Source organism: Phragmites australis, chromosome 21 (assembly GCF_958298935.1).
Source record: "Phragmites australis chromosome 21, lpPhrAust1.1, whole genome shotgun sequence".
Lineage (NCBI taxonomy): Eukaryota > Viridiplantae > Streptophyta > Magnoliopsida > Poales > Poaceae > Phragmites > Phragmites australis.
In genome coordinates this window covers 12,341,909-12,369,623 of record NC_084941.1, presented here as the reverse complement: position 1 = coordinate 12,369,623, position 27,715 = coordinate 12,341,909, and the positions used below count along the sequence as shown (strand labels likewise).

At 45.2% G+C, this 27,715-nt stretch overlaps 2 protein-coding genes and 1 pseudogene across 2 annotated transcripts; 2 read left to right on the top strand and 1 right to left on the bottom strand.

Annotated features, from left to right (window-relative positions):
- The first annotated feature begins 345 nt into the window (after positions 1-345).
- On the top strand, positions 346-4,086 carry LOC133904106 (subtilisin-like protease SBT1.8). Its single transcript, XM_062345593.1, has 2 exons — positions 346-2,165; positions 3,122-4,086. Exons 1-2 carry the CDS (start codon positions 533-535, stop codon positions 3,784-3,786), a joined length of 2,298 nt encoding a protein of 765 aa, XP_062201577.1. The 5' UTR covers positions 346-532; the 3' UTR covers positions 3,787-4,086.
- Positions 4,087-9,058: 4,972 nt separating this feature from the next.
- LOC133903166 (histone deacetylase HDT2-like) lies at positions 9,059-13,790 on the top strand. Its single transcript, XM_062344504.1, has 2 exons — positions 9,059-9,385; positions 13,623-13,790. Exons 1-2 carry the CDS (start codon positions 9,059-9,061, stop codon positions 13,788-13,790), a joined length of 495 nt encoding a protein of 164 aa, XP_062200488.1.
- Positions 13,791-23,817: 10,027 nt separating this feature from the next.
- Positions 23,818-27,256, bottom strand: LOC133903165 (uncharacterized protein At5g19025-like; annotated as a pseudogene).
- Positions 27,257-27,715: the final 459 nt, after the last annotated feature.

Sequence of the window (27,715 nt, the reverse complement as noted above, 5' to 3'; positions counted from 1 at the left end):
CTACTCCTAAATGATGCTGCATTACACACTAATCATATCACCAACTCTGTTTTAAAAAAAAAAACGAATAATCGAAGGCCTTCTCCATCCTGATCGTATCATCATGCATTCATGCTCGTTCAGCAAAAAGCCCCACAACCCTCTCTAAACTATTAGTGATACAATTAATCAATAATTATTACATGGAAAACCTATTTGTCACATACCAAACTTGGTCTCGCAAACTTTAGTACTCACTACTCCTGAAATAATTGCTAAAATTCACTAATCCTGAAATGATGCTGCATTACTCACTAATCATACCTTACCTACTCCGTTTTTTTCCTATAAAAAACCAAAGACATTCTCCATCTTCAACTTCCCACATCCATCACTCGTGCTCATCCACTGAAAAAGCCCCAAAACCCTCTCTAAAGCCCCTGCACAAGGGCCCTACCTCCCCACAAGGCACAAGTGCTTTCCCACACAGCCGCCATTATCACCTCCCCCTCACTCTCACTCCCACTCCCCAACGCTCACATTCCCCTCTCCAATGGAGCTCACCCTCCCCCTCCTCCTCCATGTCGTTCTCCTCCTTGCGAGCCACTCGCTTGTCAATGCCGAAGGCGGCAACGCGACAACCTACATCGTGTTCATGGACGCGGCGCGCATGCCGGCCGTTCACCGAACCCCGGCCCACTGGCACGCGGCGCACCTCCAGTCCCTGTCCATCGACCCGGCGCGCCACCTGCTCTACTCCTACTCCGCCGCCGCGCACGGATTCGCGGCGGCGCTGCTCCCGGCCCACCTGCCCCTGCTCCGGGCCAGCCCCGAGGTGCTCCAGGTCGTGCCGGACACCGTGTTCCAGCTCCACACCACGCGCTCCCCGGAGTTCTTGGGGCTGCTCGCGCCGGCGTACCAGCCTGCCATCCAGAACCTGGAGGCGGCCACGCACGATGTGGTCATAGGGGTTCTTGACACCGGCGTCTGGCCGGAGTCCCCGAGTTTTGCCGGCGGCGACCTACCGCCGCCTCCCGCGCGGTGGAAGGGGGTGTGCGAGGCTGGCGTGGACTTCCCACCGAGCTTGTGCGGGAGGAAGCTGGTCGGCGCGCGCAGCTTCTCGCGCGGGCTCCGTGCGGCGAACGGCGGCGCAATAGGCGTGGGGAAGAGGGAGTTCAGATCAGCGCGGGACAGGGACGGGCATGGGACGCACACGGCGACCACGGCGGCTGGCGCGGTGGTGGCGAACGCGAGCCTGCTCGGGTACGCTCCGGGGACGGCGCGCGGGATGGCGCCCGGGGCGCGCGTGGCCGCGTACAAGGTGTGCTGGCCGGAGGGGTGCCTCAGCTCCGACATCCTCGCCGGCATTGACGCCGCCGTAGCCGACGGGGTGGGCGTGCTGTCGCTATCCCTTGGCGGCGGCGCGGCGCCGTACTTCCGGGACACCGTGGCGGTGGGTGCCTTCGGTGCCGCAGCGGCCGGCGTGTTCGTCTCCTGCTCCGCCGGAAACTCCGGCCCATCCGGCGCCACCGTGTCGAACTCCGCGCCGTGGGTCGCGACCGTCGGCGCCGGCACGCTCGACCGCGACTTCCCAGCCTACGTCACGCTCCCCACAGGCGCGCGCCTCGCCGGGGTGTCCCTCTACGCGGGGCCCTCCTCCTCCCCCCGCCCCGCCATGCTCCCGCTCGTCTACGGTGGCGGGCGCGACAACGCGAGCAAGCTCTGCCTCTCGGGGACGCTCGACCCGGCCGCGGTGCGCGGCAAGATCGTGCTCTGCGACCGCGGCGTCAATGCGCGCGTGGAGAAGGGCGCCGTCGTCAAGGCCGCCGGCGGCGGCGGGATGGTGCTGGCCAACACGGCGGTCAGCGGGGAGGAGCTCGTGGCGGACAGCCACCTCCTCCCGGCCGTGGCGGTGGGGCGGTCGGTCGGTGACAAGATACGGGAGTACGCTGCGCGCGGCGGCAGGCCGATGGCAATGCTGAGCTTCGGCGGCACGGTTCTTGGCATCCGGCCGTCTCCCGTGGTAGCGGCGTTCAGCTCCCGCGGCCCCAACACCGTCGTGCCGGAGGTCCTGAAGCCAGACATGATCGGCCCCGGGGTCAACATCCTGGCAGGGTGGTCCGGCGTCGCCGGGCCGACGGGGCTCGCCAAGGACGGCCGCCGGACTCACTTCAACATCATCTCCGGTGAGTGTCCCTTTGTTTCTATCAAGCTCTTGTGGCTGCTCATATTAAAAAAATTCGCATCTTTGTCATGCCGCTATCGTGTTTGGAATTACTAATTTACTGCTCCCACACATAGACAATTTAGTCAGGAAAAGAGACACTACTAGCAAACAGAGCCTTTACTGGTCAGATTCAGTCATGCACTCTGTTGCAGAAAGGCCATTTCATTTCATCTCAACTTCCTTTGTGATGGAAGAAATGTCAAATTTATTTCACTACCTTTTGTCAGGGACGCACATGTATGCTCTGCTAGATATGAAGCACTAAAAGGCAACAGCAAAGACAAGTTACTTTTTACTTTAGTATCTTTAGATTGCCATTCGAAAAGCATGAGGCAAGGAGACAATAGTGTTTTGAGTAGTCTCCGGCTTTACAAACTGGATCTTGTGAAATCGTGGTAGCATTTTCATTATGAGCTTCAAACAAAGGTATCGTAACCTCCCCCAAAAAGCTAGGTTGATTAACAAATCGTAACAACGTTTTTTTTAATTACGGGTGTGTTGAGCTATTGACTTCTGGTTAGCAAATTCATTTGGTTTATTCGATAGCAGAACGAAATAAAAGGAACAGCTAATGATGGTAGAATAGAAGTTGACACACAGAAGAATGTACAAATCAAACAAGATCTACTCTTAAGTTTGTATGTGCTCCATCCAGTCACAATTTATTGTACTAAACTGTCTTATTTTTGTATGTTAATGCTTAAATATAGTTTTCTCCCATGTTGATGCAGTTGAGTAGGTTTCTATATGAATTCGCGTTGAACTTCAGTTTTTCTCCCATGACTGATGCAACTATGTGAATTTGCATGCTATAATGAGCTAAGCTGAAAACTAGATTTCTGCCATTAGGCGTTGTAGTTTATCAAGTGTTTGCCTTTATATGGACTGATTGATTACGCTTTTCCATCAATTCAGGGACATCGATGTCATGCCCTCACATTAGTGGAGTCGCTGCACTACTGAAGGCCGCTCACCCCAACTGGAGTCCTGCTGCCATCAAGTCTGCTCTGATGACCACCGCATACACTGTCGACAACACAAACTCCTCTCTCCGGGACGCAGCAGATGGCTCACTTGCAAACCCATTTGTTTATGGTGCCGGCCATGTGGACCCACAGAAGGCACTTTCACCGGGTCTGGTGTACGATATCTCCACCAACGATTATGTTTCCTTCCTCTGCTCCCTGAACTACAGTCTCCCACACATCCAAGTGATCACCAAGATGTCCAACATTACCTGTCCGAGGAAATTCCGTCCTGGTGACCTCAACTACCCATCATTTTCAGTAGTGTTCAAGAAGAAATCAAGGCAGGTTTTAAGGTTCCGAAGGGAGCTAACCAATGTTGGCCCAGCGACTATGTCCGTTTACAACGTGAAGGTCAGCAGCCCTGAATCTGTTAGTGTCACGGTGACACCGGCCAAACTCGTGTTCAAGAAGGCGGGGCAGAAGCAGAGGTACTATGTCACCTTCAGGTCGAAAGCTAATCAAAGCAGCGCGAAACCATATTTCGGGTGGATATCATGGGTGAACGATGAACACGTCGTTCGCAGTCCAGTTGCATATACATGGAAGATGTGAGGACAGTAAGTTCAGTCCTCTTAATCATGCTCCGGAGCAGATGAAAGATAGATAGCTTGATGTAGTTTGCTGATCGCTTCACAAAAGGAATCGGCGTGAAGCTCTCGACTGCAGACCTGTATTTATTTCTTCCCCGGTGGGTTTGTGACTCGCGCGGACCTCAATTTCGCTTTGTAGTTTTCAGTCGTCCGGCATGAGGTTTTTCTGTGACATTAACATGTGAGGTTTCCTTTCTTTCTCGTGTTGTGTTTGCAAACATGAAATAACTCTGAAATGAATCGGCCGTTTGATGTGGTGCAACCATATGTGGCTGGGTACCTGTATTGATTCTACATTGATTCTGTTGCTCCTGAAATTGCAGAATGAAATGAAAATGATTGGATTTGTCTGCTAACTTGTTGGCTCTCGAGTCCTGTATTGACTTGGTTTTATGCCGTGGACGTGTTCGTCAGAATTTAGATTGGACTTTTCTCAGTAAATAGTGTTAAGCAGAGTTACCTGTAGGTATCATCAGGATTCAGGAATCAAGTAGAGATCGCTGTTTGATACAAGGTGGCAGGCAAAAGAAAATGAGAATTCAGATCAGAGAGAGAGGGGGAGAGAGTATGCCGTTTGCATGTACGTTAACCATTACGATACTACACTGATTCTCCATGCACAATGCGATTTGCTTTTTGGGACAAGGAAAAGAAAAGGCTGCGTGCGATGTCTCACACCACGCCGCCTTTTGCCCAGCATGCGTGTACGCCTGCAAAGCGCGCGTGCTCCCTACCATCTCCGCGATCTCTCACGGACGTGACGATGCCAGCGTAGTATTTGCCATTTCCGTGAGTGATGATCAACTGTAGTAGTTCTGTTTTTTCTTTGGTAAATACCACAAAACTATGATTTTTTTAACTATCACAAAATTATATTTTCTCCTTCTATTTAAAAAAATACACTTATTTATATCACTTTATCACAAAACTACATTTTCTTTAAGCTATCACAAAACTACGTTTTCCGCCTCATATTTCACAAAACCACTCATTTTATATCACTTTATCGCAAAACTACACTTCTATTATTGTGAACATATCTGATAAGATGCACATATGCGTCATACTTACAGGCTTCAGCCTTCACCGTTTGCTGATATGACCGACTACATCATGTGTGAGGAACTATCCAAATAATATTCCAATTAATCGTCCGGACGATTATTTGCATAATCACGACCACGATAATTAACCGGAATATCATCTCGATAGTCTCGGCACGTGTTTTGTGCTTAATATTGGAACACATATTTTTCCATCATATAGCATCACAACAAAGCTTAAGAAAGAACGAGTAATTAAATTATATTGCAAGTTCTTAAGCATTCCAACATTTATCAGTTTACATCAAAAGATTAGATTAACTACGCAGCGGAAACAAAGCTATAGATAATAAAAGAAGGCTCCACCCTAAAAACTTCGCCACTCGAGAGTAGTTGCCTACTGGGACCCGCCACCAACATCGACGGACGTGAAGTAGCTAAAAATGAGCTTCTCCTCACCAGAAGTACTTGAAAGAGTAACGTGAGTACGAAGATACTTACAAGACTTAATTCATATAGGATATATATAGATAATCCGACTATAAAAATTATGCATTGAGCCATTAGTAAGAAGAATGTCAAAAGGTTAAGTAAATTAATATGCATAAGAAAACTAGACACATATGTGTGAGCACCTATACTTAACTAAACAAACCTTTCTAAACCTGTAAACAACATGAACGTAAATGTAAATAGAATCATCTCATGTAATAATCGACCATCGACAACCATGCTAACAAAACTATACCAACCATCCCACATTTATGATTCTACGTGTAACACCCAGTTTTAAAGGAACAAAACCGGGCACAACACATCTATGCTAGGATTAAGTTTCATATATGTGTTACATAATTAGTGTATCATCACAATGCCATTATTACAATAACGATATTAACTTATTACAAAAGGACCCGAAGGTCTAAAAGAAAACAAGGCGGAACAAGAGAGCTTCAGCGTTAGCAGGTCTTCCATCTTCCACATGCCTCAACTGGGGGCACATCAGCCTAGAACAAGAGCTCCGGGTCGAAGTCATCTTCATCGAAGGATGCAGCTTCATTGACGGCTTCTGAACAGTAGAGGGATGCAAGAAAGGGGACTACGAGTGTGAGCACAAAATGTACTCCGCAAGTGTTGGGAAAACATGCTATGGGGTTTAAGTTAAGAAAAAGTTAGACACTGGTTAACTGCACTAAGCAACTATGACGTAAGACTTCAACAACATGCATCCTATTTATTAAGTGAGGAGACGCGAGTATGACAAGCGTAACAACTCATCAGATTCCATCTGACTACCAAGACTCACCAGGTAATTCTATTACCCGGCTTCCCCACGAGTCGTGATTCCCATGTTGCTTCACACTTCCGGGGGTGTGGAGTCGGGGTCTCACTACAAGGCCTTTACAAAGCTCCCACCGATCCGTAGGCACCCGTTGAGGTTTCACCACTAATAGACGATTCCATTGCTGCGGTGAAAGTGCATCTAGGCCCCTTGTGAGTTTTGGCTAATTGATGACAAATGATTAAGGGACTAATGAGTTTATCGAGTTTATGAACAGGTTTTAGTCCCATTGAAAAAAGGTTAAAAGAAGTCGATGTCCCTCAAAAAGAAAGGAGAAGCGGCATGAAGAACTCATAGAGTTCAATTCATTTTAATTTTGAATTTGAGTTTAGGAATGTCGTACTATAAAGAGGGATACTTTTTTAGTCTTGGTAGTGTCTTAGTGCTTAAAGTATTTTGTGAAAACTAAATTTTGAGAGACAACATCACTCACGGACACCGGGAAAAAGGGTAGAGTTGGCTGAGCCGTAGTCTCTGGGTTGGTCCGGAAACTCCAGATTCTGTTAGGTGCCCCAGAGTCTCCGAGTGAGACTCCGAGAAAAGCTCTCGGTTTGGCTTTAATTCTGAGCCTAGAGTTTCCGGGTTAGTCTGGATATTCTGGACTGTGCTAGTGTTTCGGAGTCTCTGAGTGAGACTCCGAGACAGAGTCTTGGTCTCGCTTTAAAGTCTGAGCCCAGAGTCTCCGGGTTGGTCCGGATACTCCGGATGTTGTTAGTGTCCTGGAGTCTTCGAGTGAGACTCAGAGAAAGACTCTCGGTTAGCCAAGGTTGTTTTAGCTAGATTCTTCGAGTTGGTCCAGAGTCTCCGGGTCCTGATGCTTCCGGACCTTCCGGGCATCCTCCGAATTAGTGTTCTAGCCGGTTTTTATCAAAGTGTTACCCGGAGTCTCCGGGTGAACCCGGATACTACAGGTCAGTGTAACAGCTAGTTCTGACAGGTTAGGTGTGTGAGTTTCTGTGCTACCCGGAGACTTCGGGTGAACCCGAATACTCTGAGTTTGTCTGAATAGCACAGTAATAGCTAGTTTTTGGGGGAAGGGTATAAATACCTCTTCACCCCTTTTCATTTATTGCTGCTGAACCACCAGTGAACAAACACTTTCTAGAGCATTCAATAGCCCTCCCAAACCCCTTTAGTGCTTGATCTTTGCTAAGATTTGTGAGTTAGGTTTGGGGAGTGAGATTTGGAGCAAGAGAGCAACAAGAAAATCTTTGAGCATTTTGAGTTCTTACCAAGCTGCGATTTGCATTCTTTTTTCTTGAAGCTTTGTGCTTCTAGACACAAGAGGTCACCCGTAGAGCACCTAATCATTGTGGAGTGCTATGGGAAGTTTTTATTACCCATGAATTGAGTAAGAACCCTAGCTTGATCTTTGTGGTCGCTTGGGTGAGGATAGGGTTGAAAAAGACCCGGCTTTTTGTGAGCTCCTCAACGGAGACGTAGGCACTTCTTTATGAGGTGGCCGAACTTCGGAACAAATCTTGTCTCCATTTAATTTCTTGCAATTTACTCGTCCAAATTGTTATTTGAGGATTTGCCTCAATATTGTTGATTGCGAGTATTTGAGTGCAGAATTATTGTTGAAACGAACTTATCCATCTTATAGAGACAGTGGTAACTCATAAACTACATTAGATTTACTTAAGCTTACTTTGATTTCGAGTTCCTGTATAGTCCGGATAATCCGGGTGAACTCGGATACTCCGAAACCCGGAGTATCCAGATTGAGCCAGAGTCTCCGGACACTGTTTGATCTGTTGTAGAGTTTTAAATTTCAGAAACAACTATTCACCCCCTCTAGTCAACATCAAGGACTTTCAATTGGTATCAGAGCCTAACCTCCTGCAAGGCTTAACCACTTGGAGGAATTAAAGATGCCGGCATCCGGAGATAAAAGCCCGAGAAGTCCTAAAGGTGAAACCTCGGGTGGTGGTTCGAGAAGACAAATGGATACGGGAGATGCTTGAACAGCTAGTGGCTCCAAAGATAGAAAGGGAGTTGATATTAGTTTTGATTATAGTAAATTAAATTCTCCTTCTAACAACTTCATCTCCGTGCCTTCCGGGCGTGCACCATTTTTTGATGGTAATCACTATGCTGCTTGGAGGCACAAGATGAAGATGCATTTAATATCGCTCCATCCGAGTATTTGAAAAATTGTGTGTGTAGGTTTTGATTTTCCAGCGAAAGACATGGAGCTTACACCCGAACAAGAACAAGCCATACATAGAAATGCCCAAGCAACAAGTATTCTACTTAGTGCCTTAAGCTCCGAAGAGTTCAACAAGATGGATGGGCTTGAGGAGGCCAAATTAATTTGGGATACACTTCAAGTGTCCTATGAAGGTACAACTAGTGTGAGGGAATCCAAGATAGAATTACTTGAAGGAAAATTGGGAAGGTTTGTCATGGAGGATGATGAGACTCCACAAGCCATGTATGATTGGATGATGGTGCTTGTCAACAAGATTAGAGGACTTGGTAGTGAATAACTTGATGACCACAAGGTTGTGAGGAGGTTGCTTAGAGCCTTCACATCAAGAAACCCAACTTTGGTCACCCTTATCCGGGAAAGGAGAGATTACAAAAGGCTCACCCCAAGTGATGTTCTTGGGAGAATACTTGCTCATGAGCTCGTGGAAGAGGAAGCAAATGAAGTGAAGAACTTGTCCAAGCAAAACTCCACTTCCAAAAACAAAGAAATATCTTTCAAGGCAAGCAAGAGCAAACAAGTTGAAGAATCTTGTTCAAGTGAATCTGAAAGCTCCGATGATGAAGAGATAGCTTTCTTTGTGAGGAAATTCAGAAAATTCATGAGGAAAGGAGGATATAGCAAGTATAAAAGATATATGCCCAAAAGAAGAACTTCCAAGAGGGCGTGCTATGAGTGTGGCGATGTTAGCCATTTCATAGCTGATTGTCCTAACAAGAAGAAGGGCAAAGACAAAGATGAAAAGAAGAGCAAGCCATTCAAGAAAGACAAGGACAAGGCATACAGGAAGAAGTATTTCGATCACGCTCATATTGGCGAGGAGTGGGATTCAAACTCTGACTTCAACTCCGATGATGAAGGAGTCATCACCATCGCCATTCGCGCCCCTACACCAACAAAATCACTATTTGACGAAATGAGCGATGACGACACCCCCACATGCTTCATGGCAAAAGGGCGAAAGGTAAAATCACATCTCAAGCTTCTAGTTAGTGATAGTGACAGTTGTGATGAAAGCATGTTTAAAGGTCTTAGTAAAAATACCATGTCTAAATTGAAAGAACTTATGGAAACAATAGAGGGTCAAGAGGAGATCCTCGAGAAGCAAAAAGATTTGCTCATCCTTGAAAAGGAGAGAACATCCTTGGTGATATACAAAAGGGGGTAACCACTCGTTTTAGATTGCAAATTTTTGTGAATGTTACTCTTTTGTTTCCTCTTTGGAGCCATTGAAGGTGGAAGACATACTTGGAGATCCGGATTGGGTGATGGCTATGCAAGAAGAATTGAATAATTTCAAGAGGATTGAAGTTTGGACATTGGTGAAAAGACTAAACCAAAATGTAATTGGCACCAAATGGGTCTTCTACAACAAATAAGATGAGAACGGGATCGTCACTAGAAACAAGGCAAGGTTGGTTGCTCAAGGCTTCACGCAAATAGAAGGTTTGGATTTTGGTGAGGCTTATGCTCCTGTAGCTAGATTTGAATCAATTCGTATATTACTTGCCTATGCTACTCACAATGATTTCAAGCTATATCAAATGGATGTGAAGAGCGCTTTCCTAAATGGACCAATCTCCGAATTGGTGTACGTAGAGCAACCTCCCAGATTTGAAGATCCCAAATGTTCTCATCATGTGTATAAACTCCATAAGGAGCTCTATGGGCTTAAGCAAGCACCTAGAGCGTGGTATGAATGCCTTAAGGATTTTCTTATCAAGAAAGGTTTTGAAATAGGCAAAACCGATTCTACCCTTTTCATTAAAAATGTTGATAATGATTTATTTGTTTGCCAAATATATGTCGATGATATTATATTTAGTCCTACTAACAAAATATTTTGTGAAGAGTTTAGTAGGATTATGACCAAGAGGTTCGAGATATCAATGATGGGTGAACTAAAGTTCTTCCTAGGATTTTAAATCAAACAAATCAAGGAATGAACTTTTATTTGTCAAACCAAGTATATTATGGACATGCTTAAGAAGTTTGACATGGAGAATACCAAGCCCATCAAGATTCCAATGCAACCAAATGGGCATCTCGACCTAAATGAAGAAGGCAAGGCCGTGGATCAAAAGGTATATCGTTCTATGATTGGTTCCTTACTTTACCTTTGTGCATCTAAGCCCGATATAATGCTTAGTGTGTGCATGTGTGTAAGATTTCAAGCCGCTCCAAAAGAGTGCCATTTAATAACCGTTAAGAGAATTCTTATATATTTAGTTCATACTCCATACCTTGGCTTATGGTACCCTAAAGGTTCATCATTCGAACTTATTGGCTATTCGGACTCCGATTATGCTGGATGTATAGTGGATAGGAAGACTACATCCGGGATTTGCCAATTCTTGGGTAGGTCCTTGGTGTCTTGGTCATCAAAGAAACAAAATTCCGTAGCTCTATCCACCGCAAAAGCCGAGTATGTTGCTGTGGGCACTCATTGTGCTCAACTACTTTGGATGAGGCAAACCTTGAGAGATTACGGCTACAATATGACAAAAGTCCCACTTTTATGTGATAATGAGAGTGCCGTCAAAATAGCCAACAACCCTGTACAACACTCAAGAACCAAACACATAGACATACGTCACCACTTCTTGAGAGACCACTCAACTAAAGGGGATATCGATATTCGTCATGTGAGAACCAAGAAACAACTAGCCGATATCCTCACAAAGCCATTAGATGAGCAAAGGTTTTGCGAGTTGAGATGTGAGCTTAATATCCTAGATTCTCGCAACGTGGCTTGATATATTGCATAAAATTGATTGTTGTAGATTTGTAGTTTTTGTAGATAGTGGTTTGCAAAAACTCTTGTGTGCAATATTTGAAAATTTTGACTCTTCGATCTTTGGATCATAATTTGCTACTTGTGATCATAGTTATGTAATGTTGTTTGTTGGCTGATCACAAGTGGTAAATATATGTCTCATTTGTCCAACAATCTTCTCCCCATCGAATCTCAGCTCCTAATTCAATATGCAAATTCTTCAGATCCCAGAATGTCCGGACTAAGCCAGAGTATCCGGAATCTGACACTGTTCTGTGAGCTTCTGGTTCTGTTGAGTTGATAGAACCCGGAGTCTCCGGGTCCACCCAGAGTATCCGGATTCTTTCACTCAACCTGGAGGGTCCGGGTCACCCTCCGGGAAAGGGTCTTGGTTCGGACTCTAGACTCCACCTGGAGTCTCCGGGTCAGACCGGGGTCTTTGGGTCACCCAGTTTATACAGAGACCCCTGATCATTTTTCTTCTTTCTTCCATCTTTTCACTCCTTCTTCCTTCCCTTCACCATGAGAGGAGAGCTTCGGCGATCTCAAGTCTTGTCCAATAATTTTTGGCGAACTTCTTGGAATCTTTATCATCTCTATGTCGGAATCTCTGATCCTCCCTCCGAATTGACTCTCCGTGCTCCTCTAGCCCTAAAAGGTACTTTTCACCCGATCTCTAAATAGCTTGGTCTAGAATCAAATTTCTTTAGTGAAGATGTTCCTTATGATCCCTAGAATCAACTCCTAGAAAGGGCTTCGCAATGTGGGGGAAGAATAGCTCAATCCCTAAATTCTTGCCCCGGGGTCGGGCTACCCGGAGTATCCAGGCTAACCCGAATACTCCAGGTCTGTCAAAATTAACAGCACTCTTTCAATTCCAAATTTTTTCTCAACCGATCTTTGTGCCTTCTCTTATATATCTTTCATGTATACCTCATGACTTTTGAGATGGATCGGAACAAGGGATATGGCTATGAGAGGAGGAAGAAACACAAAAGTGACTCTCAAGCTCAAAGGTCAAATCGATGGTCCTCCTCAGTGTTTTGAATCAAGAGGTATTCGGATCGAGTAGCTGGCAAAATCTGAAAATGTGCCCCGTGGATTGACTAAGCTACAAGCTATGAGGGCAAGGGGTACTTTCAGAGCAAGGGGAATAGCCCCTGTAAAAACAGGTCGTGGAAAAGGGAAAGTTGTGGGTGTCAGTTCTAGTATCCACGGGCAGGAAGAGATAGAAGAAGAGAACATTGTGTTAGCGCCTCTAAAGCTACACAGGCCTTACAGAGCTCACTCAGCACATGAAATACCAAGAAGAATGATTGACTATATGAAGAAGGCTACCAAGTGCAAAAAGGATAGAAATGAAGATCCTTATGAGTATGAGAAGAGCATGGCATACCCACATTTTTGGAATGAGTTTCACGCTGACTTCTATGAGAGCGCGATCCTCACAAAGAAGAATCCTGTCACTCCAATGCAATGGATTGATTGGGATTACATGGAGCAAAAGAATGATCAAACTTTCAAGGCTGTTATTGTAGTGTGTGAGGAAAAGAAAATCAAGAATTTTATGAGTCTGAAGTGTGACTGGAGTGTAGAAGTTATTGCACAATTTTATGCTACACTTTCCTATGATCATGAAGAAAACCAATCCATGTTTTGGATGATAGAAGGAGAGAAATACAGAATCACTTATCAAACCTTTGCTCACATTTTTGGTTTTGACATTCGTGACTTGCACAACTCTAAGATCCATAATGAAAATCAGTTGTCTCCAGATGATATGGACTTTATGTATTTGGATCATGGAAGGGTGATTCATGGCATGACAGTAGGGATGAAGCCCTACTACAAGTATTTAAATAATTTATTTCATCTCATATTGAATCCCAAAGGAGGTGATGCCACAAATGTTCAAGGAATTTCAAGAAACCGTCTAGCTCGGATGTCTAGTGTGGGCGGACCTTTCAGTGTGATAGATTTTGTTTGGGAGGAAATCCACACTATCTCATATACTCCCAACAAAAGTTGTGCCTATGCGCCTTACATCATGTATATGATTTAAAGGGTCACCAAGAAAAATTTCTTCAAGGAAGTGAAGCACAAACCTTATCGGATGAGAATTGTGAGCTCTAGGTCATCTCCTCCACCCTCTCCTCCACCTGCAGCTCCAAGTGCACAAAGAATGACTCCCAAGCATGTTCTATCCTCTCGTGGCTCTCAATCTTTTATCAAGAGTGCACTCAAGGCAATATTTTGAGTTTGCACTCACAATGCTACTCAAATCCAAGAGACCAAAGTAAGGATGAGGAAAATTGAAGCAAGGCAAAAGGTGATTCACACTCATCTTGGTATTCAGCTACCTTGCTCTCCAATTATCAATGAAAAATAAGCTAGTGAGCCAGAATTCAAGAACCCTTTGGCTTAGTATGATGAAGCCCAAACAGCTGCTGAGGGTCCCTCTCATGCTCAAGATGATGAGGAGACCGACGACGACGAGGAGATAGAAGAAGCTGAATCAAGATCTTCGGAAAATGGCAATGAAGATGGATCCGATGATGGTGGCGATGATGACTTTGAAGAGGACAATGGCTAAATCTTTCTTTTGTTTCTCTTTCTTTTTGGTGCTTGATGCCAAAGGGGGAGAGAAATCCTTGTGTCATGTCTACCTTCATTCTTAAATCCTTCATCATTTCTGTTGGATATTTGAGACATTTGTAATAATTGTATTGAACTATGTGTGGTGTGCTTGAGTTTGAACCTTTTACATTCATAAGACTATATTTGTGCTAGTGTGATGCCATGAGTTGGTTGATGTAATGTTTGTTTCTCTCTTTCTTAGATTTTGTGAAATATCCTGTCATATGCATCACAATATACATGTTCACTCACTTTTGCACCCCACAAATTCTAAGATATAGGGGGAGCTCTCACAAAATTTCTTTAAATATGTGCATTTGATCTCAATTTCTTATTTCAAGAAAATGCACATATTTAGGGGAGCTCACCATATACCTTAAAATTCAAAATCCTTAAATTCTATTATCCTTTGTAAGCTTTAATCGGGTTGTCACCAATCACCAAAAAGGAGGAGATTGAAAATGCATCTAGGCCCCTTGTGGGTTTTGGCTAATTGATGACAAATGATTAAGGGACTAATGAGTTTATCTAGTTTATGAACAGGTTTTAGTCCCATTGAAAAAAGGTTAAAAGAAGTCGATGTCCCTCAAAAAGAAAGGAGAAGCGGCATGAAGAAACTCATAGAGTTCGATTCATTTTAATTTTGAATTTGAGTTTAGGAATGTCGTACTACAAAGAGGGATGCTTCTGTAGTCTTGGTAGTGTCTCAGTGCTTAAAGTATTTTGTGAAAACCAAATTTTAAGAGACACCATCACTCATGGACACCGGAAAAAAGGGCAGAGTTGTCTGAGCCGGAGTCTTCAGGTTGGTCGAGAAAAGCTCTCGGTTTGGCTTTAATTCTGAGCCCGGAGTTTCCGGGTTAGTCCGGATACCCCGGACTGTGCTAGTGTTTCGGAATCTTCGAGTGAGACTCCGGGAGAGAGTCTTGGTCTCGCTTTAAAGTCTGAGCCCGGAGTCTCCGGGTTAGTCCGGATACTCCGGATATTGTTAGTGTCCTAAAGTCTCCGAGTGAGACTCCGAGTGAGACTCCGAGAAAGACTCTCGGTTAGCCAAGGGTGTTTTAGCTGGAGTCTTCGAGTCTTGATGCTTCCGGACCTTCCGGGCATCCTTCAAACTAGTGTTCTAGCCGATTTTTCCCAAAGTGTTACTCGGAGTCTTCGGATGAACCTAGATACTCCAGGTCAGTGTAATGGCTAGTTCTGACAGGTTAGGTGCGTGAGTTTCTGTGCTACCCGGAGACTCCGAGTGAACCCGGATACTTCGGCTAGTTTTTGGGGGAAGGATATAAATACCTCTTCACCCCCTTCCATTTATTGCTGCTGAACCACCAGTGAACAAACACTTTCTAGAGCATTCAATAGCCCTCCCAAACCCCTCTAGTGCTTGATCTTTTCTAAGATTTTTGAGTTAGGTTTGGGGAGTGAGATTTGGAGCAAGGGAGCAACAAGAAAATCTTTGAGCATTTTGAGTTCTTACCAAGCTACGGTTTGCGTTCTTTTCTCTTGAAGCTTTGTGCTTCTAGATGGCAAGAGGTCACTAGTAGAGCACCCAATCGTTGTGGAGTGCCACGGGAAGTTTGTATTACCCACAAATTGAGTAAGAACCCTAGCTCGATCTTTGTGGTCGCTTGGATGAGGATAGGGTTGAAAAAAACCCGGCTCTTTGTGAGCTCTTCAATGGAGACGTAGGCACTTCTTTGTGAGGTGGCCGAACTTCGGGAACAAATCTTGTCTCCATTTAATTTTTTGCAATTTACTCGTTCAAATTGTTATTTGAGGATTTGCCTCAATATTGTTGATTGCGAGTATTTGAGTGCAGGATTATTGTTGAAAGGAACTTATCCATCTTATAGAAACAGTGGTAACTCATAGACTACATTAGATTAACTTAAACTTACTTTGATTTCGAGTTCCTGTATAGTCCGGATAATCCGGGTGAACTCGGATACTCCAGAACCCAGAGTATCCGGATTGAGCCGGAGTCTCCGGACACTGTCTGATCCGCTACAGAGTTTTAAATTTTAGAAATGACTATTCACCCCCCTCTTGTCGACATTAAGGACTTTCATGCGGAAGCCCCCTCTTGTTCCACTCAATCGTCTATTGGTGCCCACAGAACTGGAGGGGTGGCTAATTAGTTAGCTAGGCCGTACCCTTATAAGCCTCGTGGTTGTGCGGTTTAGCCAGGTTACATGCTTCAAGAACCGGTCCTTAGGATCCCACACAAGAACAACCATAAACCAACTGTGCATTACCCGTACACGTGCATTCCCGCACCATCATCATACGAACATTCTATTGAGATCCCTATATCATGTTGCTAAAAAATTACCATACCCAGTTCTTGTTGCATAATCATTAGTCAAGTTTAATAATTACTCTAACCATGGCAGCAACTAGCATTTCTACCCTTCATAACCTATGACTCATCAATGGTGATAAGAATAATCATAGAAAATATAGTAAACCCTAACATGGGATTCCAATTTAGACAAGCATGCAATCAAGGTAAACAACTACATAATATCCTAAAATAGGAGCAAGATGTTAAAGGACACTTGCCTTCGGCTAAGGGTTGCTCAAAGTCTTCAAAGGCTTGATTTTGCAGGTTCACATACTGATCACCTCCTAAACGACAAACCAGAAAAAGCACACAAGTTAAACTACTAAAAACAGTACACCATACAGTTCTAAGACTAGGTAAAAACTCTATAAAAAGATTCTACACGCCGCTACGAGAATTTGATCACAAAAACAGCCCAAATCGGAGCTACGAGCAAAAAGTTATAAACTTTTGAAGTTTTATGGGCTTTTCTGCAAGTTTTACTTAATTTCAGAGAATAAACTGAATATTTTTTTATACTGAAAATCTTGATTATGACATCAAAAAGTGAATAAGAATTATTTTTCCATAGAAAAAACTTACAAAAAAGGTCCATGGACCCATGAGGGCGGGTCCATGGTCCACGGTGGACCAGTTAAAAAAGAATAAAGGGGTATGCGATCTGAGCCACATGATCAAGATCAGATGGCTTGTGGTGAATGGGGGCGGACCATGAGGCGCTGGACATGACCAGCAGCTGGCTGACGGTGGCGCATGGCCGAAACCTTGCTGGAGGAGCGTGAAAACGCGCATCTAGCCACAGAATTCGATGGGGAAAGTGCAAAACGAAGAGGAGGGCGCGAGGAGTCTCTCCACTTGCTTCTCGAAGGCGGAGAGGGACTGTGGGAGGCTGGCGACGGAGAGGGGCGGTCGGGTGGAGCTTGAGCTATATATATATATATATATATATATATATATATATATGACGCTCCGGGGGTCGGGCGATGCCGAGAAGTGGCTGGGAGCCTCACCGGTGATCGTGCGATGCTATAGAGGGAAGAAATAGGGTTAGGGGGCTCGACAGTAGAGATAGACACAGCGGCAGAGCTCTTATCGGCGATGGGGATGAAAGGCACGGTGACGGCGCAAGAGTGAGGGAGAGAGGGCAAAAGCGGCTGGACAGGGTGGAGAATGGGCGCACGATGCTTGGGATGGGCTTAAATAGGGAGGAGGGGGCTCGGGAAGGGAGAGTGACACGGCTGGAGCCGTTTCCAAACCAGCGACCACCTTCCATAAATCGGATTAAAGAACGAAGGATAGAGGGGAGGGGAACCTGGGAGGTTTCATGCAGCGCGCAAAGGAGAGGGCGGGGATCGCATGCGTGACATTGATTGGCGAGAAATGGCTCGGGGAGGCATCGAATTTTGAACAGGCGACGAGATTTGGGGACGGAAATGGCGAGCGGGAGGAGGAAGAAGCGGAGCTAGCGGGTGGCTTGGCTCGGGCCCACTTAGCAGAAAGAGAGGGCTGGAGGGGGCGGCTCAAGCATTATGGACAGCGGCAAGCTCAGGCACGGGGCAGGCTAGCCCAAGCCCTAGCGCGGGAGAGGGAGGCGGGCGTGGGGAAAAGATGGTCAGGCCAGGCCCAAGCGGGAGAGGGAGGGAGGCAACCCAGAAAGAATAGAAGGGGGGGAAGGAGATTTGGGCCAAACTTTTGAAGGAGTTTTGGCCTAGAAGAAATTAGGGAATTTTGAAAAGGCTTTTCTTTTATGTTTTGAACCAATTTTGAAAGAGGTTTAAACGAGCGCCTTCTAGCGAACTTTTGTAAGCACTTTTCACGCATAAAACCCTATTGCAACTACTGCATCATGAATGCAACAAACTTAACTACAACCTAAGGCAAATTTGAATTTAGAAATTAATTTCTTTCTATATTGAATAAAATCTACACCTCCTATTTAAATTATAGTAAAATTTTAAACTATTACAAAAATTGAAAATTTAGGGTGTTACAAACCTACCCCCTTAGGCAGAATCTTGCCCTTGAGATTCGGAAGGATCGGAAAAGAGATGGTGAAACTCTGCCTTCAGATCATCTTCTCTTTCCCAAGTAGCTTCCTCTTCTGAGTGTTGTTTCCACTGCACTTTGCACATTCAGTCGCCTGTTCTGGGTAACCCGTTCTAACATCTCAAGAATCTTGACCGGATACTCTGAGTAAGAGAGATCTTCTCGCACATCCAGTTCTTCTACTAGTAGCTACTCTTCAGGAACTCTTAGACACCTTTTCAACTGTGACAAATAGAAAACATCGTGTACCCCTGAGAGTTGAGATGGTAACTCAAGCTAGTAAGCTACTTCACCTCGTCTCCCCAATATCTTTTATGGACCAATAAACTGAGGTGAAAGCTTGGCTTTGACCTTGAATCTGCGTAGACCTGTGATCAATGACACCTTGAGATACACAAAGTCTCATATTACAAAAGTTAGTTCTCGGCGTCGATTATCTGCATAGCTCTTTTGTCTTGATTGAGCAGTTTTCATATTATCTTTGATCTATTGTACTTGTCTTTCTGCTTCTCTCAAAACTTCTGTGCTGAAAACTTGGCTTTCCATGGTTTGGTTCCAGAACATCGGGGTTCTACACTTTCTTTCCATATAAGGCTTCAAAAGGAGACATCTTGAGACTAGCTTGATAGTTGTTATTGTACGAGAACTCGCATATGGCAGATTCTTGTCCCAACTGTTACCATTTTTCAAAGCACATGCCCTCAACATGTCTTCAAGGATTTGATTTACTCTTTCTCTGACCATCAATTTGCGTGTGATATGCTGAGCTAAAATTCAACCTTGTATCCATAGATTCATGCAGGCGTTGCCAGAACTGTGAAGTAAACTGGCTTCCACAATCGATATGATGATCTTGGGTACTCCATGTAGACAGACAATTCTGGACATATATAATTCAGCTAGTTTTGAACCTTGATAGATTTCTTTGACTGGAATGAAATGGGATACTTTTATCAACCGATCGACTATGACCCATATGGAATCATATCCTGACTGTGTTCGTGGTAGTCACACTATGAAATCCATGGTAATATCTTCCCACTTCCATCTAGTACTTTCAATGGTTGTAGCAGTCCTGCTGGCCTTTGATGCTCGGCTTTGACTCACTGATAAATATCACACAAAGCCACTTATTCTGCCATTGCATGTTTCATTCTGTACCACCAATACTGATCTTTAAGATCTTGCTACATCTTAGTACTTTCTGGGTGAATGGAATATGTTGAATCATGAGTTTACCTTGGAATTGTATCCCGAATAGCCTTCACGTCCAGAACACATATCCTGTGCTTGTACCACACTATACCTTGCTCGTCTTCTGTGAAATCTGGGGGTTTGCCATCTTGGATGAGATGCTTGATTTCCAAAATCTTTTCATCCTCAAGCTGACCCTTCCTTATATCTTGTTCTAGCGTTGAGTCTATTGTCATTGCAACTATCTCAGTGTTACATACCATTCCCAAATTCAACTTCTCAAATTCCTTGCATAGCTCGGGACTCATCTCTTACTCATCTTTTGTAGAGTTATAGCATTGACCTGAGTCTTTCTGCTTAGGGTATCGGCTACTACATTTGCCTTTCCTGGGTGATAGTTGATTCCCAAATTGTAATCTTCAATGAGCACTAACCATCTGCATTGTCTGAGGTTAATATCTGGTTGAGTGAAGATATATTTCAAGCTCTTATGATCTGAGTAGATTTCACACCTTTGACCTATCAGATAATGTCTCCAGATCTTGAGTGCATGAACTACTACAGCTAGCTCTAAGTCATGCGTCGGGTAGTTCTCTTCATGTTTCCTTAACTTCCTGAAAGCATGTGCTACCACATGACCCTCTTGCATGAGCACATAACCCAAACCTTAACGAGATGCATCACAATACACTGAAAATGACTTCTGGGTGTCGAACATGATCAATACTGGATCTGAGGTTAACATTTTCTTCAACTCATTGAAACTAGCTTCTTGAGCACCTGTCCACTTGAACTCTACTCCTTTCTCTATCAGTTCTGTCATTGGCTTAGCTATCTTAGAAAAACCTTCTATGAACCGATGATAATATCCTGCTAAACCCAAGAAACTGTGGATCTCCAAAACATTCCACGGTGCTTTCCAGTTCAGAACATCTCTTACTTTGGATGGGTCCACAGATACAGTCCTGTTGATATAATGTGACCAAGGAAGGGAACTTCCTTCAACCTGAACTCACACTTTCTCAATTTAGCATACAACTGATTCTCTTTGAGCTTCCGCAATACCATCCTTATATGTTCCTCATGCTCTTCTTTGTTCTTGGAGTAAATCAGGATGTCATCAATAAATACCATGACAAACTTGTCCAAATACTCCATGAAGACCTTGTTCATCAGATACATGAAGTAGGCTTGGGCATTGGTCAACCTAAAAGACATTACTGTGTACTCGTATAGACCATACTGAGTAACAAATGCAGTCTTATGAATATCCAAGGCGCAAATCTTCAGTTGATGATACCTAGACCGATGATCGATCTTGGAGAACACACATGCTCCTTTTAATTGGTCAAACAGATCTTCAATGCGGGGTAGAGGATACTTGTTCTTGATTGTTACATCATTCAGGGCTCGATAATCTATACACATCCTTTGGGTTCCATCCTTTCTTCGGTACGAAGATAACTGGGGCTCCCCAGGGTGAAGAACTAGGGCAGATAAACCCTTTGTCTAGTAGCTCTTGGATTTGCTCCTTGAGCTCAGTCAACTGATTTGCATCCATTCTATACGGTCTCTTATATATATGAGCTGTTCCAGGTACTAACTCAATGATGAACTCAATTTCACGATCAGGTGGCATACCTGACAAATCTTCCAGAAAGATGTCTGAAAATTCACTAACCACTCTGCTATCTTCCACTACATTAGCCTTGTTGAGACTAGCGTTGGTAGCTGACTCCGTTATGGCTTGAAATTCCACTTTGGTACCATCTGTGTGTGTCAATTGAACTGACTTCGTAGCACATCCAATGATTCCATTGTACTTGGTCAACCAGTCCATTCCCAGTATGATATCAATTCCCTTGGATTCCAGAATGATGAGATTGGCAACAAAATCTACCCCCCTTATGCATATACTTATTTTAGGGCATACATGCCTTGATTCTATTTGTCCTTCAGGAGAACTAACTAGCACCCGATTTTTCATTAATGCTCTTGGTAAATTATATGTATTCACAAACTAAGATAGTATGAATGAATGCGTAGCACCAGAATCGAACAAAACTGTAGCAGGGTGAGAGTTTGCAGAAAATATACCCAGCACTACATCAGGAGTATCCTGGGCTTACTCCATGGCAAAGTAATTAATTGGACCATGCATCGCATTCTGCCGAGGCTACTGCTGCTGATTGTTGCCTTGAGCCTATGCTTGGCCTTGCTGCTTCTTGGGACACTTGTTGGCCAGGTGCCCGAAGTTGCCACAACTGAAACACAGGCCAATGTTGCCTCATGCTTGACCCAGGCGATTTTGCTACTGGGGTTGGTTGTTGATGTTGAGTCGCTGCTGCCAGAAGTTAGAGCACGACTACTGCTGTTGCTGCTACCCCAACTGCATTGGTGGCTTGTATGCACCAGCAACCTAGTTAGGCATCTTCTGTGGTGGCCTCTGTTGCTGATTCTGTCCTCCATGGCGGAACATAGGACCTGTAGGTGGGGGGTTGAAACAGGGACGGGTGTTGTTGCCTGAAGATTCCGCTTGTAGACTGCACTTGCGTTCTTCTCCCAGATTCTGCCTCTTCTTTTCCATGATAAAAGCTTTGTCCACCAGCTTCTAGAAACTGGGGTACTCATTAGCCGAGAGGGCATACTATAAGCTAGTGTTGCGACCCTCCAGGAAACAGTCTTGCTTGTTCTCATCAGTATTAACATCGTTGGGGGCATAGCGAGAGAGTTAGGCGAACTTGGTGAGGTACTCTCTCACAGACATGAGTCCTTATTTCAAACTGAGGAACTCCTTCCTCTTCAGCTTCACTTCTCCTATAGGGACATGATGTGCATGGAAGCTATTCCAAAACTCTGCCATGTGATCTCTTGGGGATCCTCGTGGGCGGTAGTGTATGCTGTCAACCATTCCTGAGCTGGTCCCATAAGCTGATGGGAAGTGAAAAGAACTCTTTCCCTTCCAGTGCACTGAGCTATCTGCAGTTTTCTTTCAATGGTCTTCAACCAGTCATCAGCCTTCATAGGCTCAACTGCCTGTGAGAAGGTGGGTGGCTGAGTACTCAAGAAAGTCATGAGCCTGGACTGTGGCTGATGTGGTGGTGCTTGCTGGCCTTGAGGTTGCTGGTTGATAGCCTGCACCAGGCCTTAGAGAATGGTCATTACTTGATTAACATCCATCAGAGGGGGTGAGGGGGGAAGATCGTGCTGGTTGGCGTTGGTGTTCTTGTTGACATTGTTGTTGTTGGTGTTGTTACCACGCCTGGTGTTCACCATCTGTTGGTAGCCAAGGTACGAGTGGGGAACACAAAAGAAAAGCAAGGGCGAAAAAAATAAGACAAGAACAGGAAAGGACAAATAGGAACAGAAAAGTACGAAAGAAAGAAAGGGATTTCCAACTATTATTATATTATTAATTGATGTAATGTAGAGGGGAAATCCCCACATCACACCAACATTCATGCAAAGATCCAATTCATTACAAGGTTCACACTACAGACACAAACAACAAACATAGACTCAAACAGACGGCACACAGGACTAACGATTTATTCAGGTAAGGACATCCTCCTAGCTCGACTCTAGTCCTCGCCTGTTGTGCCTGAAGGACCTGCTGCATCTTCCAGATGAAGCTTCTTGCGTGACAGGGAATGGGGTGGTGCAACCACGGGTGCCTCGGGAGCCTCCTTGGGGAACTGGTCGGGGTCCTCCAACAGAATCTACAGCTCGCGGATGCTCTGCTCCTACTCTGCATGAAGCTGATGCATATCCTCCAGCTCGTCGAGGGCTCTGTCAAGCTCAGCGTACAGGGCGGCAATGAGGAGGACCTGCTCTCTCAGATGGAGATCTGGCTCATTGTTTACAAGTGCGAAGATGACCTCCAGACTACCGGACGGGTGCTGTGGGAACTTGCCAAACTGAGTGAGGTGGTGGGCATGTCTATTCTCCCTGTAGAGAACAGCTAGAGCCTAGCGATCAGCGGTTGAGCCACGTTGTCAAGAAATCTAGACCGATGGATCGGGATCGGCCGGTGAGCACCGCGTCGTAGGTTCTGGAAGGCTTGGCTTGGGAACCTCTTGCCTTCATCCCTGTCCCGTACAAATGGTGAGGCCGGTGTGCGTGCTGCTCTACCCGAGCTAACAGCTGATTTCCCCAAAAATCGAATCCGACCTCCCCAAACCTCGAATCCGCTTGAGATCCACGTGAAAATCAGCTAGAGATAGATAAGAACACAAGTTATCCACAAGTGTTAGATCTGTTTATAGAGTACAGATGCAAAGGGCAACAAACAAATCAACGATGAAGAGGCGTGATTTCATCGCCAGATTGACGTAGCGTTTGCTCGAGCGGGAGCTGCTATTACGGCCCTGTGCATCTCCTAGCACCTTGCTTCCCCATGCTACAAGCCGACCACCAGCTCGTACGCACCACCGTGGTCTGCGACTGTCACATCCCAAATTCTTAATCACACAATTAAGCATAATCATGCTTTTTAAGCATTATGTTTAAATTTGCGTAATTATAATTCGGAATACTAATGCAATTCGTTTGAGATCATTTGGATGAGAGAAAGAAATTCGGGAGAAAAAAGAATTGATTTCACAGCGAAAATGGACCCTTTTCACTTACCTGTGGGCCCCACATGTGGCCCCACTCCCTCTCTCAAGTGGGTAGCAGCCCACCTGCTCCCTCTCTCTCCTTCATCACTCCCACACGTGCTACAGTAGCTGCAGCTCTTCCTCCCCACTTAAACTCTCACTCTCTCTCTCCATTTCTTCCGAAATCCAAGCTCAAGTGAAGGATTGAAGGTATGTATGTGGTACCATTGCATTCTAGAGCTCATAAGCTACTCATTCATCCAATTCATTTTCGTTTTCTTGAAAGATTCGAATCGAATTTGATGTCTTTTGGTGTTCTTGGTTGAAATAGGAGCAGTTTTGGAAAGTCTGCAACATTCAAAAAATTTTCCGGAGGTTTCGCAGTCCAGAACCTCAAAAAAGTGCGGATAGTCCGGAAAAGTGCGAAGGGTCCGTAGTTACTATTCATCATACACGTGGAGGCTTGTAAAATTCATAATTAATTCATCCGAACTTCAAACGACGTGAGACTAGTTGTGTTAGCTTCGTATGAGTATGAACTACGTGTTAAAAGTGTTGGAACTCCATAAAATACTTTTGATAATTGATGAGTTAATTAAATGTGTTTCCACTTGTTTAAATCACCAATAATCAATACCATCTTCGAAAATTGTGAAACCACTTGGACAATTCATGTTTTGCGCATCTTATGGCATGCATTATTGTATTTCATCCATACTCATGGCATTGCATGCGTTATTCTTTTTAGAGAACGCCGATCCGACTATCCCGACGAGCGAGGGCGGTCCGGAGGCACCCCACCTTTTTGATCCAGGGCAGCAAGGCAAGCAACTAACATATTTCACCTATGTCAAATTTGGAAGTCTCAATTGATCAATATGCTTATGTATGTATACATGTGTCGGGTACCCTTGAGTAGAACCTATGCCGATTGCATCTTTCTACCTTGGTCAATTGTTCAAGTAATTTTCTTGTAGCTTAGATGGTGTTACGTCTAGGTACGAGTACGATATACATGCTTATCAATGCTTAGGTCTTTCGGTAGAAGTCGAACAACGGTGTTTTTCGTTGTTCGCGAGTATAGAGATTACTATTGATTACAAATACATGCTGATGGCGAGATGGTTGGTGAGTGGTGAGTATGAGATGAGATGTGGACGGTGTTAGGGGTGTCATCTGCCTCGGTGGAAAGTCCAGGGGCAGGTCGGGAGAGGAAACCCGAGCACCATACACCGCTTGCATCGTTTAAGGTCGATCTTCAAGGTTGTTGGCTTTAGCACTTACCTTACTCACCACATGCCGATCTAATGGTAAGGCGAGCCGAATACCTTCGCAGTTGTGGCTTTGTGGGCGTGGACATCGACGGTGTGAGCGGGCGAGCTTGTAAGCGGTACTAGTTTGCTCCGGGAGTAGTTCTAGTATCGCCACGCCGAGTGATGCATGCTCCACACGGTTGGGGCTGGTTGAAAAAGGTTGTCATGAGTACCCCCTTGTGTGCACTTTGGCCGGTGGCACAAGACAAATGGTCCTCGTGTCGTGTGGGTCCAGAAGTATCCTCTGCAGGGTGTATAAACAATTTGAACTGACGCGCTCTCGGTCATGAGCATGCTATTGTTTTATCTGCACCCGATCGTAGAGTTCTCGTTGTGGTTTGTGGATGATGGCATGAGGTTGATGGTTGGGCATGTGATTATGGTCTGGGTATGGTGGTTGGTGGTTAGTGGTTCGAGTTGGCACTTGTTCACATTGATATACTTGCTGTTACATTTACATATGCTCTATTGTTGGTTATGGCAGGGTAGTTTCACATAAGTTGGTTAGGTCAGTTGCTCACACCTATGTCTAGGATGCTTACCGCTTAATTAACTTAACCGCATGTTTAATCCTTGCTACTAGCTAATGCATGATCCTTGGAGTCGAGCTATGTATATGTGCTCTATATTGTGTAAGACTTGCGAGTACCTTCGTACTCAGGGTGTTGCCCTTAAGTTGATGCAGGTTCACAGGTCGGCGAGGAAGAGGTGGTGTTCGGCTACTTTGTGCTTGTCGATTAGGGTGGCGGGCAGGAGTAGCACACTCTACTCCGAACTCAGTGTTTTGGTTCTGAGCCTAAGGGAATATGGCTTCATATCCTTTTGTTGTATAGTTTTCTTCCGCTGCGTAGTTGTTATTTCCTTTTTGTTGTAAATTGTGGAAACAACTGCATGTTTAAAGACTTGTAATATAATGTTAATTACTCGCTCTTTCTTAAGCTTTGTTGTGATGTATATGTTGGAAAGGCATGTGTTACAATCTTGGGCACAAAACACATGCTGGGACTACCGGGATGACATTTTGATTAATCGTCGAGGTTGTGATTATGAAAAATGATCCGCCTGATGATTAATTTGAATACCGTTTGGACGGTTCCTCACAACAACGAGCTCAACCTCAACAAGTACAATGGCGCCATCTTGTGGAGCTCGGCCTCCAGGTCCCGGTGCTTGTCCCCGAGCTCCACGGGGCGCGCCCTCGCCGCCGTGAGAAGCGCCGATGGCGCCGCAAGCAAGGGATGGTAGCGCACGCACTCCTCCATCTCGAGCCGGATGTCAATCTCCACGGCCTTCTTCAGACCCCTGCACTTCGGCTTTCTGCACTTGCGTGCGTGGTGGCCCAGTAGCTCCCACGCGACGACCGCCGTGGCCCCGGCGACCACGGCCCGAAGAAGGCGGCGGCCGAGAGACCTGACGTGGCGGGGTGGAGCAGCGCACCCATCTCGAGGAGCAGCCGCTTCACATACAGGATCACGAGGAAGCCGAGCGTGGTGAGGACGGGGAGCAGCACGACCACGTCAACCACAGCCATTAGGGAGTTGTCGCAGAGGGAGCCGGTGGTAGGCCTGGCCGAGGAAGCCCGCTTGGATTGTTCTAAATTGAACACATATGAAGATGTACTCCAGCGGTGGCCTCTGCACTGCTGAACCACATTACCCTTGCCGTATCCTCGATCCGTACTTGCCCTGAGTTCAGAGTCTCTGACCCAACTCCTCCCCCTCGGCGATGGGAAGTAAGATGATTTCTCAGTGATTATTTTGATGCTTATGAACACATCTATGTGAGAGGTCTTCTTGCTGAAAAGAATCATGCCGTGGATATACCAACGTGAAGCTGCCTGGCACCTCAACAGTGCTCACAACGATATACTGATTGACCGACTATGCTGCCATCTGTTGCTGCGTCAGGTGACCTCCTGGTGATGGCAAACAAGGTGACATCTCTTTCTCCGCCTTTAGCTACCTTTAGATTACTTGGCTTATATATTTCGGTATATAACCTGGCATCATTTGGTGTAGTTTTATTGCTATAAGCTAATGGGAGAACAACACTGGAACAAGGTGAACGATATATTTGGCTTATAGATTATTGATTTCCTCCTCATTCAATATAGTGGTTGGTTGTATTGTATCAGTCTTGTACAATCTAATTACAATCTAATTGCGTTGTATACTGGGCTCTCGCTGGCTACTCTACGTCATCATCAAATCGTGACCCGTTAGATCTAGTCACGGAGGTATATAGGCCGTTGCATCTGCTCCTTTCAGGTGCTTCGAGCAGCGTCGAATCGCAAGCTTTGTGCAATTCAGTCATCCCCTCAATCGCGATATGCCCCTTCCCGATTCCCAACCCCCACCTCCGTCTCCGTTACAGTCGGCAGGCGTCT